This window comes from Gymnoscopelus microlampas, assembly GCF_963454915.1.
Source record: "Gymnoscopelus microlampas genome assembly, chromosome: 9".
NCBI classification, from domain to species: Eukaryota; Metazoa; Chordata; class Actinopteri; order Myctophiformes; family Myctophidae; genus Gymnoscopelus; species Gymnoscopelus microlampas.
The window spans coordinates 32029860-32044095 of NC_139946.1; the positions used below are offsets into that span (position 1 = coordinate 32029860).

Here is a 14236-nt window from a genome sequence, read left to right on the forward strand (position 1 = left end):
CTCTCCTCTCCTCTCCTTTCCCCTCCTATCCACTCCTTCACTCTCCTCTCCTCTCCTCTCCTCCGCTGCCTGGTATAATTCTCAGACGCTGGGGGTGTGGTTTACTGACATCAGCACTGCCGCGTACTACAGTGGTTCAGCTGGGGCTGCATGACTGTCTGGTGGAGCCAGCCAGCCACGCATCTATATTTTGATGGGCTTGTATGGACTGTCTGGGCTCGGTGACTCGGGGAATTGATAATATAGCGTGCGTTGAGTGGAATACTTGGTGCCGGTCAGTGGACGGTTTGTGCGCGGCGCGTCGGCCACTGTTGTCGGGAACGGTGAGTTTGCTCCGTCTATTTGTGTCTGGAGTCTGGGCTGGATACTAGTGGCAGTCAGACTAGTGCAGTCGCGAGTTGTGTCGGCCAGACTGCATGCGCTCTGAAGTTCTTATTCGCCTAGTCACGATTTGTAATGTATGTATAGACTCTTGTTTGTATTGCTTCCACTTATTATAGCAGAAAGCTGGTGTATGCTCACATGAACTATTTAGATACCCTGTATTTCTTCTGATTTATTGGTATTTATACTGATTTTGGTGATATTTATGGTCACTTATTAGTGGCTATAATATTCTCAGACCTCAGTTAATGTTTTTGAAAATTATATCAAAACATGTACATACCAAGGGATTGTGTCATGTGTGGTATACACATATTTACAATTATTAGTAATTGATTTTTTTTATGTTACTATGTGTAAACTAATAAAACAGATTTCAAAAACAAAAAACAACATCTATACCAACAACTAATGTTAATGGGGAACATACTATTACTAAGTTAACACAAAAAGAAGAAGAATGCTGCATGGTAATAACATTGCAACTTTATTGAAGTTTTCAGGTGCATCTGTCTGCTTTGGGACATGTGAGAGAGAGAAGACTGCATAGGAGAGAAAGAGAGCTGTGTGCAGAGGGATTGCACACAGGGGCGCGCTGAATAAGAAGCCAAATTCTGCACTGCAGTGGATTTTACTCAGGTGTGTGTCTGTGCGTGCGTGGGTGTTGTACCTGAGGACAACAGACTGCTTTATTCCCACTGGGCTCCACACACAGGACATTGCAAACGTCCCTGCAGAACCTCAGGGCATCATCTACAGGTCACCCTGTCCTAGAATAGCCAACTGTGCCACCCTCCTTTTGCAGCCCTCCCTCCCCACCACCCACTCTCACCCCTCCTTTCCTCTTCCCAGTAAGGCACAGCCTGGTGGATTGTCTGTCTGCCTTGCTGCTGCCCAGTCTGCCCATGCGGAGACACAAAGCACTCAGGCCTCTGACTGGAAAGCTGTGATCAACTGGCAGACTGTTAACAGCGGCTAAGATTGCTAGACGTGTGACCAAACCAGGGACTGAAGTGTGCAGACGCAGTCCCACCGACTGACTGACCATTATTATAGGAGCATAGGTTTCATAAAGTTTCATTGTAACTGGAGGAATTGATTTCTGGTGCTGTTTTAACCCCCTTGGACTGAAAAGAAAGTGGACTTCAGGTCTCACAGGTTTCCAGAATTCAGGTGCGGAATTCCACCTCAGGGATACATTTTTTACGAGCTTATTTTTTACCGTGTCATCCAAGTCACTGCGACACAGCAACTCTCAGGCAGCATCCAAGGTTTTCCCAGGATTAGATGTGGAGCTCCAGTTCCACCTCAGGGATTTTAACAGATATTTCTATTCTGCAAGCCTTTTTTATTCGCTTTACTTTTTCTTTTCTTACTGAGTAACTGAAGTCGACTGGACACAGCACATTTCAGGCACCATTTGTGTCTTGGCTTTGTAACCCTCCCCCCCCCCCCTCCATGAACTTCTGTTACCATGGCATCTGACAGCTTTCAGTACCGGGCAGTCTTTGAGTACAAGCGAGAGCGCGGTGATGACATCAGTCTCCAGCCGGGTGACCTCCTCACCGTACCCTGGGCGTCTCTGGTGGCTGCAGCAGGAGTGGACTACCAGGAAGGGGACGAGCGAACCCCCAAAGGCTGGCTGCATGGCACCAACGAGAGGACCAAGGAGAAGGGAGACTTCCCAGGGACCTTTGTGGAGTACGTGGGGGTGGTGAGAGCGGGCCCACCTGCTGCCAAGCCCTGGCACAGGCCAATGCCCCCAACACCTGCGGGGGCCCAGAATGCTGTGGGGCCCCAGCTTGCTGCCTCAGGTGAGTGCCATGCACCCCTCCACCACAGGGCCAAATGCAACAACAGCCTTTTTTTATCACACACAACATTTATTTTAATGTTTTCATATTTTAGCGACTAAAGATGAGAGCCTAGCTGGGATATATATACGGTATGCTTGGCAACAATACATAGAAAATGACTACTACTACTACTACTCTGGATTCTGAAGGTGTGTAGGCCTACCTAATTATCTTGTTTGGCTAGAGAAGATTCCACGTAGCCTCTTGGTAGGGCTCAGAGTTTGTCAGCTAGACCAAAGCTGGGATAAGCTCAAACCCAATCTCAGAAAGGCAATTTTCTCATTTCTTTTACACATACATTTTTCAGGACCTCTTAATTAACAGGGCCTGACTGGGCCAACTCATATATGAAGATTGAACATGTGCAGTATTGCTCTCATGTTTATTGAACAGCGTTATGTTGTCTTGGGGTCTGGAAGTGTGTAATTCCCTTACTGCTATCCTGCCAGAGCTAAGACCAAGTCATTAAGGCATACTGTAAAAATATACGAGTTGTGCTGCATTAGAAAATAAAAGCTGCATGTTTATGGTGTTAGTACAGATTGTGTTCTTCGCTTCAGTCTGCAGCTCGAGCTCTCGAGTGGAGGGAGGGCCGTTGTGGCGATCAATGGCCATATTTCTCCCACATGCGCCATGCTTCTCAGAAACATTGCCCCATTTTGTGGCCTACAGGACTATCGACTAAGTGTCCATTCAGTCCAATCCAGTAAGCTCCTGAATACCTGGAGCACCTTGCCTTAACCACTTGCTAGGGTTCCTACTAGCATCCCTATTCTGGGGATACATTCACCAAAAATAGCGAAGAGAGAGAAGTATAGAGGGTTATTGGTTAATATTCCAATGTGCACTGGGTCTCCTGCATTAATGATTGTGCATGTGTCTGCATATGCCTGTGTACATCGGTTAGAGCGGCTTCCAGGACACTGGACTTTAGTTAATGTTTTATTCAGGAGACTGTCGAATGGATGGTCACAGTAACGAGGTTGAGAGGGACTTGTGTAACGCAGCCCAAAATGAAACCAGCATTGCGAAATAGAAATGGCCCACTTAAAAAGCTATTCTCAACTCTGCAGGCTTTGGTTAGTGTTGTTTACTAGGAAAAAAGGGTGGTCAGATCTGTTCTATCGCTGTGTGAGGGCGATGTTGTGGGGCTAGTCGTCGTAGCTGTTTTTGTGTCTGCTCATTTGCTAAATGGGTCAGACAGACAGCAATGTGTTCCCTTCCTCTGCATCCCTTGGCAGCTCTCTGCTCTCTCTTAATTGTCTGGCATATTCATCTCTTGTTTGTGAGTGCAGTAGAGCCCGACCGATATATCGGTCATTATCTGACTTTCTTTTTTCTTTCCTTTTTTTGGTTGATATTCTTTTGGGGGGGCTTTGTGCCTTTATTTTTGATAGTACAGTAGAGAACGAGACAGGAAACAGAGGAGAGAGTTGCGGAGTGACATGCAGCAAATCCGTCACCGGGCTCGGGAATCGAACCCGGGACACTGTCAGGCATCAGAGCCTATGTGGTATGCACCTACCTGACCACTTGGCCATCGGCGCCCACATTATTAGACTTTTTTTTATCAGTATCGGCACTTATCTAGCTGATTTGTCCTGATTTTTAACCTTTTAAACATCTTTAAAAATAGCAGATCTACAAGCTCACAGTGCATTGAGTTGCGACGTGTTGTGAGGTTGTAGATTGGCAATGCTTTTATATTTCTGAATAGGGCTTGTGATTAAATAAAAAAAAGTTTGGTTTGTGTATTCTATATCTACTCGTTTGCTTTGTTGTATAATTCATGTATTTCATATATTATAAGTTTACAGTATATAAGTTTATACTGTATAGTTAAATCAAAAATGTGTTTCTGTCAAAACATTTTTTGTTTTTAGTTTTAAGTGAAATGCTGTCAAATAGAAACTTTAATCAAATCCAAGTTTTTCAAATTGATTTCAAAATATCGGTCAAAACATTGGTATTCGGTGGTCTAGGAGCCTCCGAAATCGGACTCGGCATCGGGACCCAAAAATCTGGCAAAGTTCGGCCTCTATTCATCCCTTGTTTGTGAGTCCAGGGGCTGGGGCCATCTTATATAAATAACACACTGAGCTTCTTCTTCACTCTGCCTGCATGTCTCTATCTCTCTTTCTCTCTCCCTGTCATTCTCTCTCTCTCTCTCCCTATCCCCCTGTCCCTGCATCCACTGCTAGTGACAAGACTCCTAGTCATACCATGTGTATGCAACCTCTCCCTGTTCCTCTGTCCATCCCCTTGCTTGTAGCTGCACAAGGCTGTATTTGTCCTGAATAATTGATTGGCTGGCGCACTGGCTGCCTGACATGCCACATTCCTGCTCTCACAAATCACCCCAGTGGTGTAGCAGTAGCACACTAGCACAGGGCAGCACACTGGGCCCTGCTGAGGGAACGCTAACAGATCTGCAAACTCCATCACTGCTGACAAGCAGGCACGCCCTGTTCTGAGTACATTGCGTCTTGGCAAGAACGTTCCTGGGGGTGTATTGATTCAGTTTTCTGAGAACAGGAGTGATGTAGGATCACAGGGGAAGTCGAATAATCGTATACCCTTTGCAGTACTTCAGTATAGCTATACAGGATTGAGGGCTTACATCAACTTCACCAACAACCTAGACAAAGATACTTAAAACCTATATACTTAGTTGACTTCTGTCCCCCAGAGCTGAGGGCTATGTACATGGTCCGCTCCTTTTTCCCCCTCTACACCAAATATTGTGTTTGCTACTTTCACAGAATGTTTGCCCCAGAATAGGGATAGTGTTCATGTACGTAACGTATTAGGCTGTTTAAAAGTATTGGTTAATTTTATGTCCTTCTTGATTAAGCTTACTTTAGAGTGTCAGACATTTAATGTACAAAATGACAAATACTATTTCAATATTGCAACTTGAGGTTTCTGCAGGGAACCAAAGATATTCAATTCATTCATTTTCATTCAATTCATCACTGCACAGTAAAATCCAGAGTATTCATTTAACTCTGAGACCCTTACTGGTCAATCTTTTCAGTTCTGAGATCATGTGAGATACACCCACAGAGCCTTAGATGGATACAAGAGCCTCCTTTTCGGTCCTAGTCATGGTAAACCTCTGGATGTGGCCATTGGGAGATTGAATAATGAATATTTGTATGCCCCGTCTTAATCTTTCATACGATGGTGGTGGTTTCAGGTCCCTGCACTACAGTACGTAACCATAGTTTTGCGCTAGGGCAGAAAAGGATATCACTGTATTCGCTCCATCTCACAATGCAATGCTGATAGCTGTGTTGTTTGCCCTTCCAAGATAATGGTGGATTATGGCCACGCACCCAATTACCTGTACGTACGGTATGTCTCAAAGAATAGAATGTCATTCAGATTCTCTCGGTGTGCTACATTAAATATTCCCCTCCACACTTATTGCCTCCACCTGGCTTCCTCCACCTGTCTTCTCTCATCTCCAAGGTACTGTATGAGTGGTGTGGCAGGGGTGAGGCGGGGGGAGGCGGGGTAGCTGAGGTCAGGTAAGCGTGATTTAAGTTGTGGAGTTCCTTTGAGGTGTCTGCTTTGACAGAGCGCCGCAAGCTCAAAGACTGACAGAGGAACAGCACAAGGAATTATTCATTTGACATGCAGTGTCTTCACATCTTCACCAAGCTCCTCTCGTTTCTCCGTCCCCTAAAAGCCTTTGCCCCCTCCATGCTCAACACTTTATTTATTCATTCTGACCTTCTGTTCTGTTCTCATCATGTCATAATGTGACATGGATGTCATATCACGTCATAGTAGGCAAATATTCAGCGAAAAATAGCAGATCTACAAGCTCACAACGTGTTGCAACATGATGCATTGTTGCCGTGTAAATCGAATATTTCTGGTGAATAGATTTTGTGAAGAGGAAAAAAAAGAGGGGGCCAAATATTCACCTTATTCCTGGTTACGCCCACCGCTTCCGGTCTAACGTAGGGGGTAGGGGGGGTGGGGAGTCCCATATCTGATCCGAGGGTGAAACATCAATGGGTTTCCAGTGTTCTTGCATTACACATATCAATAGATGGCGTTGATACAACGTACATGAAGGCAACCACCATAAAACCCCAAAAAGAAGAAGAAGACCCGTGCCGTGTTGCTGGAGCGTATATACAGTCTACGACAGTGTTTTGCCACGCTCGGTGCGTGGCAAAACACTGTCGTAGACTGTGTATACGCGGCCCAACGTAGTATGCGTCTTCTTCCTTGTTTTTAAAGGCGGTTGGCAACCATCTCATTAAGGTGCATTACCGCCAAGATATTGAATGAAGCGGCACACAGAGAAAAACTCAATGGCACTCAATAGGAGGCAATGGCTGGAGGATGCCAGGAATAAGGTGAATAGACCCCTGGGGTTAAGCCTCTGTATGGTTCTCTAATCTCTACTGGTTCTTCAGCTTAGTTAAGGTCACCCTAATGGTTCTATATAACTCCCTTTGACAAATCTATATAGCAACACATGAAGTTCCCCAATGATTACAAGCCAAAGAACCACTTTTAGTGGTATTCATCAGCATTTTTGTTTAGTTAGTAGTGTGTACAGCACCCAAGCCCGGGCACATACTTCTAAACACACACATATGGTGCTGCGATTAAATCAGCTGCGCTACCTAATAGTTCTGACATGGCCAGTAAGCAGCAATCAGTGCACAGAACTTCTGATTGCAGACACTCCCACATTCCCCAACCTCATGCCTCAGCCCTCCCTTTAGGGGAGTTGTTCTCCTGTGCCATGCAACATTAATTATGACAGCAGGCTAATCAATCCCTGATGGGAACCTAACCGTCTACCTACTATAGGTATGGGGGAGATGGAGGGAGGAGCTAGGAGGCTAAGCTAATCAGAGTTCATTGTGAACTTAATAGGGTAATCACACACAACACACTGCTGGGCCACGATAACAGTTAGCTTGTTTTATCTATAGCGGCGCCCTTGCTGACTTTGTTGCGTTTCCCATTGATGTAAATGAGGGAAGCAATTAGATGCAGCGACAGAGGACTCACAAGTCCCTTGATCATTCTGGACAGGGGCATTAATTGAAAGAGTTTGGCCGGCTAGGTGGCAATTCCCTGGCGTGACAGAGCCACGGCGTGATGCACGAGATTGCCCGACGGACGTGGGTTACCTTGAAATAGCCATGAAGTGGGACTTGCAGCGTGAGCACGGTTGCCATTGAAAACCGCAAAGGCCTTGACGTTACCACTGAGGCTTTAACACCTGAGTGTTTCCCTCGCGTCGTCCTGAGCCATATATAGAACCATTTTACACAATGGGGCCAGTGTGCGCAGGTGATTTGGTGGTCTTTTCTGTACAGATGTAACCTTGAAAAGTCTGATGTGGTCCCTGAGGGTGGGTGTGTGTGTGTGTGTGTGTGTGTGTGTGTGTGTGTGTGTGTGTGTGTGTGTGTGTGTGTGTGTGTGTGTGTGTGTGTGTGTGTGTGTGTGTGTGTGTGTGTGTGTGTGTGAGAGCCAGGAATAAAGTCAGACCACACAAGCAGAACTGCCCTATCACCTTCTGATGCTCTCTATCTCTTTTCCACGCATGGTACAGTACACTCATGCAGTCATGTGTGGGCTATGTACTGTACTCTCTGCAGAATGTCAGCCAGTGTTCCATCTCGGTTCCACCGCCTCTCGGCCTCCTCCTCTCAATCAAACTCCCTCTCTGTCTCCTTCGTCCTACCCCGCTATTGGTGTAGGGACCCCACACACACACACACACACACAATTAGCTGAATATGCTGCCCTTGACCTACAGTGTACCGTAAATACATGGTGGTATTCCACAGAGCCAGGGGTGATTAGATGGGTTCCTTTGATCTCCCATCTTTCCCCATGGATTGCTTGTCATGTCTGCTGCCTGACCTATTTTGTTCACAGTGAGAGCTCCTCTTCTCCTCTACAAATGAGCACTAAACAACCACGCTTCCCCTTTATAATGGGATATACTATCTCATCACACTCAGGCAGACCCCCCCCCCCAGGAGATGCACATGTACATGCATGCAGCGTGCACTTCTCAAACAGTGGCGATCGAAAGCAATTGGACTTTTTAATTGAGCACCAGCAGGTGTCTCTTTGTCTTGTTGCAAAGGTGTGTGTGTGTGTGTGTGTGTGTGTGTGTGTGTGTGTGTGTGTGTGTGTGTGTGTGTGTGTGTGTGTGTGTGTGTGTGTGTGTGTGTGTCCCAAGCGTGCACACGCGCGGGTGTGCACGCGTGGGTTCTTGAGGAGTACGCTGTGTAGTGCTTGCAACCCATCAATGTTATTACGTGCATGATGAAAAGGTGTTATGCTGTTGCTAATGACTTGGAGATCAACAACGACAGAAGGAAACAGAGAGACTGAGAGAGAAAGAGAGAGAGCAGGACGTGTGAGAGCTGTAGGGAGAAACACTAATTGTTATTTGCTAGCTGAGACTGTGTGTGTGTGTGTGTGTGTGTGTGTGTGTGTGTGTGTGTGCGTGCGTGCGTGCGCGTGCGTGTGTGTGCGTGTGCGCTGTGCTCATGCCCAGCAGCAGGGTGACAGCCTGTGATCAGTTGTGTGATGGGCTCCTGGGCTGGGGATCGATCGTGCGCAGCAGCGGCCTAACGAGGGGGCCCGAGCTTAATTGCCTCATTTGTTGGTTTTATATTTAGCTTAGCTGCGGCTAGCATGTTAGCTCTTTGTTTAGGCTTTTAATGGGTCAGATGCTCTCGGCTCTGCCTTTGCCTATTGTGTAAAATCGGAGGCTGCAAAGCAGAGAAGGAGGGGGCGAGGGAGAGAGAGAGAGAGAGCGAAAGAGTGGGAATAGAGAGAGCGGGGAGTGAGAGGGTAATTGTATGGGAACACTGTCATCCTATGGAGACATCCTGGTGAAGAAGAGTTGATGCGCTGTAGATGTTTTCTATACCTCAATGTCACTGATGAAGCTAGATAGGGAGGTGGAGATCTCTTTCTTTGTGTGCTGTGAGCGTACCTGTCTCCTATAACAACCTGCTCTCTCACCTGTCTCTCCTAACCCCCTGCTCTCTTACCTGTCTAACAACCTGCTCTCTTGCCTGTCTCTCTTAACAACCTGCTCTCTCACCTGTCTCTCCTAACCCTCTGCTCTCAATGACTTCTTGACAGTCTCTCTCCCCCCGTATCCCCAAGGACCTCTTCCCATTTCCTCCGCCTAGCTCTCACATTTTTCTTCATCTTGAGGAGGAAGAAAAGGAGTAAGGCCTTACTTCACTCCACTAGGAGCCTACTTTTGTTACAGGTTCAGTTGAAACTAATGGGAGAGTGGAATAGTAGGGAGGCCACTGCTAGTTACATATAACATATTGTACTAACATACTCCCATACAGATTATGTTAACATAAGGTTGTATTCATTAAAATAAGTTCCAGATTGCAGATGTAAATGGTGCATTTATATGAATTACAGCTGTATTATAATGTGTTTTTGAGGTGCTTATTCTTCCATTTATGCCGGGAGGCACCTCAAGTGTAAAATCTTCAGTGTTAATTTAGTTAGTTACAAATGAATACATGTATACGGAGAAACAAAGTTTGTTGTGTGTTTGTGTTGTCACTCTGTTGCATTGGAACTGCGTCGGTGACATTCTGTGGTTTAGGCCCAGCCATGTACACAGTAGAATCCTGAGTGTGGATTTAACCATGAGAGTGTAATAAAGGACCCTTTGCTCTCAGTTAAGTGAACACTTGGGATTTTACAGTGTGCCCTGCCCCCTCCGTGTGTGTGTGTGTGTGTGTGTGTGTGTGTGTGTGTGTGTGTGTGTGTGTGTGTGTGTGTGTGTGTGTGTGTGTTGTTTTTCTTCTAGAGGACATGTGTCATCCATGTGGAAATGTGGAGCTTTGGCAGAACATTCCTTGGCTGCATTTGCTTTCCTTTCTCTGCTTTCGTTTCTCTTCTGCTTGTTCCTTCTCTCTCTCTCTCTCTCTCCCTCCCTTGTCTTTGTCTAGCTTCCTCTAGCCTTTTGCACATGCATGCACATGCTCGTGCACACACACACATGCACACAGAGCCTCTGCCCTACTTACATTTAAAGTCAGCTCCGCAGTGCAGCAGCACAGTGCGTCTGGCCGGCCGTCGCCCACATTTCCAGCCTGCAGACGGCGCGGCGTGTGCGTGGCCCCGAGGTTATCGCCGCACGCCAATTAGGAGACCCCTAACGAAGGTCTTAACGAGCCGACGCAGAGCGAGCAGTCAGCAGCAATTTCCCCCTGTTAATTTAATCGTGAAACGTTGCACGTTTATGCGTTGCCAGTTCATTGCCATTAGCCTTTCAATGAATACATGAAAACAAACACAGGAGAATTGCAAATAGTATAACCTTTAAGGTTATTCTGGCGGAGTGGAGATATAATAAAGTTGAAATGGATTATGGAGCCTACCGTACCTTGCTGTCCTCGATAAAGAATTTGTAAGATGAAGGGGGGGAGAAAAAAACGTAAATATTGGAGAAATGAGTTTTGCGTTTCCTGTTGCCATGACTAGATTTCTAGATTATTGCATTTGGCCAACGTGCGTCATGGGAGCCGTGGAGGAAGCAGTTTGGCACATCAATAACTTTTCCCACGATACAGCGTGGGTTTCCATGCTAATGTCTTTAATCTCTGAAGTATTATTGTTTGTATAGGTGAGATTTATCGCCCCTGTTTTGAAAGTCAATTACTGGGGGCCAGAAAAGCGCGCGTGTTAAATTGATGAATAGGCCAGCGCCCAGGTTCTGTGGGGGAAATATGGGGGGAAAGGACCAGGTGATAAAAATATACACGGGGAGTAACAAATAACATGGCAAGTAGCCATGAATAAAACAAGAGGGAAGAAAGAGCACAATATAATCCTGGGGGACTGTGAGGGATGCGGCGTTCTGATTCGGATCTTGCAATGGCGTTGGGAAATTCTTTGATGTTCTATACTGGAGTCCCACACATTAGTCTGTCAGAGACAGAGAATTCACACTATAGCCCAGAGTTAAGTCTTTAAATAGGGCTACGTGGGAGTTGGCGCACATGTCTGCATCCCTGAGAGTATTGAGTCACAGTTTTAGCAGCACGGTTCTGCATGGGGGGGGGCATGCCGCATTGCACTGTACCTACAGATAAGGTCTGGGCGGGGGGGAGGAGACAAGGAGTGAGACCTACTGTAAAGCCTGATTTACAGGTATACTTAACCACATGAACCCCTAGCATCCCCATTCTGCGAATGTCATAATATAGTGGGGGCCCTTAGGGAGATTTTAGGGTATGTTCGTTCACTTTTGTCTAAAAGCGCCAAATTTGGCACAGGTGTAGCTCAGGGCATACTTAAATGATTTGGCTAGGGCGCCCGCGCCGGTGACCTTTGGGGTCACCACAGCGGCTGATCCAATATGGCCACCACCTGAACACGCTTTTGCCTCTACATTTGAACCAGATGAGCTACAAATCCAAACTTGGTGTCTATTTCATGTTTTTTGACAATTAGAAATATGATGGAAAAATCATCTTTATGATTGGGTGTGTCTGGACACCTAATTAGCATATTTCCAAGATGGCGGCCATGTAAAAATTAGGTGTACCTTAACTTTTTATACTTTTGGCAAACTATTTTAGGTTTTTCGAGCATCAGAAACCTACTGGAATGATCAGATTTATGATTAAATGTATCTAGAGCACTTTAACTTCCATATTAACAACATAGCCATTATCCACCAAAACTCTATGAAAAGCCTGAAGCTCTCACACTATTCATGCTTGCAGGGCCAGACAGTGCCAGGTTGGTGCAAGAGTTTGAAGCTGTGTATAGTAACATCAGCTCACCATCCTCAACTTCTCATCATGAAGAGGCACATAGCTTGCAGGTCAAGTTCATGAAAGATGTCAAAACCTTCGCAGCCATTATGGAAAGTCACGGGAATCCTTTTCTATCAGTAGATCATGACCTCACAGCACTTGACACGCAGGAAATTGTGGAAACAGAAGTATCTGAATCACTCACAACCGTTCACAAAGTTGCTATAGCCCTACATTTAGCTTATGTAGAGGAGCGACTTGAGAAGGCCACAAAGCCCATTTCGGATATAATTCCACGGACAAAAATCTTGACTTTTGCAAATCGACCAGACCGAAAAGCCAAACGCAATAACAGCATTCAGAAGCAAAACATGAATCTCATCACCCAACTATTCCTTTCCCTTCAATCGAGGCCTGATGCAGACATTGCAGAGTTCTTCAAGTATGAAAACCAGAGAGAGCCACCCAGCATTTCCAACCAAGGGCTTTTACGCTGCGGCACAAAGCCGGACATACTTGAATGCTTGAATGTCCAAAAAGTCTGCATAGCAGCAGCTAAGAAGGCCACTGTAGTTGTGCTTGATGGAGCAGTAATGGCCCAAATGGTCCGGCCCCTCGCTGCAAATACATTCAATGAATACATAAACACCAATATTGCAGGGTTTGTTAGGTCATACATGAGCCATGACTCTGTTGAGCGCTTGGATATTGTGTTTGACACATATCCAGAGGAGAACCTAAAAGCACAAACTCACCAACGCCGAGGAATGGGGAAAAGAACTAAAATAGGGGATGACAGACCTCCTATTCCAAAGTGTAATTGGAACAGTGACTTCCTGAAAAATGAAGACAATAAGAAATAACTGTTTGGACTTGTAAATGTCGAGCTCACGAAGGATGACATGCAGGGTAAACTACTGCTGTGTACGATTCATGATGATGTTCTCTGCAACAGGCCTGGATTCAATTTGTCTACACTTAAGCCTTGTAACCATCCTGAAGCAGACACGAGAATGGTTCTGCACTTGGCCCATGCTGGGGCCAATGGCCATAAAAAGGCTTTTGTCCGTACGGTTAACAGTGATGTTGTCATTCTTGCAATCCACTTTTTTGATGCATTAAAGATCACAGATCTTTGGATTGGCTTTGGCTGTGGAAAAAGCTACCGAGACATTCCTGTCAGGGTTAGTCCTCGGAAGTCACTGGCATTGCCTCTCTTCCATGCGCTGACAGGATGTGATACTACATCAGCCTTCCTTGGCCATGGGAAAAAGAGTGCATGGGCAGCTTGGGAGGCAACACCAGATCTCACAGACACCTTGGTTGCCCTCACCTTGGAGCCTGAGAAGATCAACTCTGATCCTGTTCATATGCAACGTCTGGAGCGTATGGTTGTCATCAGAGGTGGGGACTTGGACTCGAGACTCGAGACTCGACTTGACTTGAAGTCCCGATTTTGATGACTTTAGACTTGCTTGACCAAATCAAAAATAGACTTGGACTTGCTTGGGACTTGAATGCCAAAGACTTGAGACTTGACTTGACTTGAACGCTAAAGACTTGAGACTTGACTTGACTTGAGCCCTCTTGACTTGAAAATTCAAGTATTTTCAAGTCACTTTCAAGTCAAGCCAAAAATGTTTAAAAAGTGTGCATCAACTATAATGTTATTAGTCAGAAATCCCGGCCGTCAGTGACACCTAGTGTAGTGTTGCCAAAGCTGCTTATTTACCCTAACTTTTGGACAAGATTTGGCTTGTTTTTGGCTTGTTTTTGGAAGTCGGTTCGCTTGTTTCTCTCCCGATACTTGGCAACACTGGCCCACATGTTGCACGTTACCAAACAAACAACACACCGGCTTCACTCCTGCCGTCGCTGCTGGAACTGAAGCCAGGTGGAATAAAATGTCAACTCCAGCAGTTATAGCTGTCGGTTTTAAAGATTACGAGAAAAGCAGTATGCAAGGCAAGACCTATACTTCACATTAACATTACTGCGTGCTAAGTGCAAACTATAACCAGTGGTGGAAAGTAACTAAGTACATTTATTCAAGTACTTTACTTAAGTATTTGTAATTTTCAGTACTTTTACTTCTACATTACAGTCATTTAGCAGCGCCTTTATCCAAAGCGACTTACAGTAAGTGCATTCAACATAGGTAGGGAACTAAACTACTAATCACCAGAAGTTTTAAGT

At 45.7% G+C, this 14236-nt stretch overlaps 1 protein-coding gene across 2 annotated transcripts in view; it reads left to right on the forward strand.

Annotated features, from left to right (window-relative positions):
- Positions 1-212: 212 nt before the first annotated feature.
- The window catches only part of pik3r3b (phosphoinositide-3-kinase, regulatory subunit 3b (gamma)), a 238678-nt gene continuing 224654 nt past the window's right edge, over positions 213-14236 (forward strand). Inside the window, exons 1-2 of one of the 2 annotated variants that reach the window (XM_084065809.1) lie at positions 213-323; positions 888-2198. In XM_084065809.1, coding sequence (XP_083921935.1) covers positions 1859-2198 — 340 coding nt within the window. In that variant the 5' untranslated portion in view covers positions 213-323; positions 888-1858. Of the gene's footprint in view, positions 324-880; positions 2199-14236 lie in introns of both variants that reach the window. The other variant, XM_084065808.1, reaches the window with a different exon arrangement.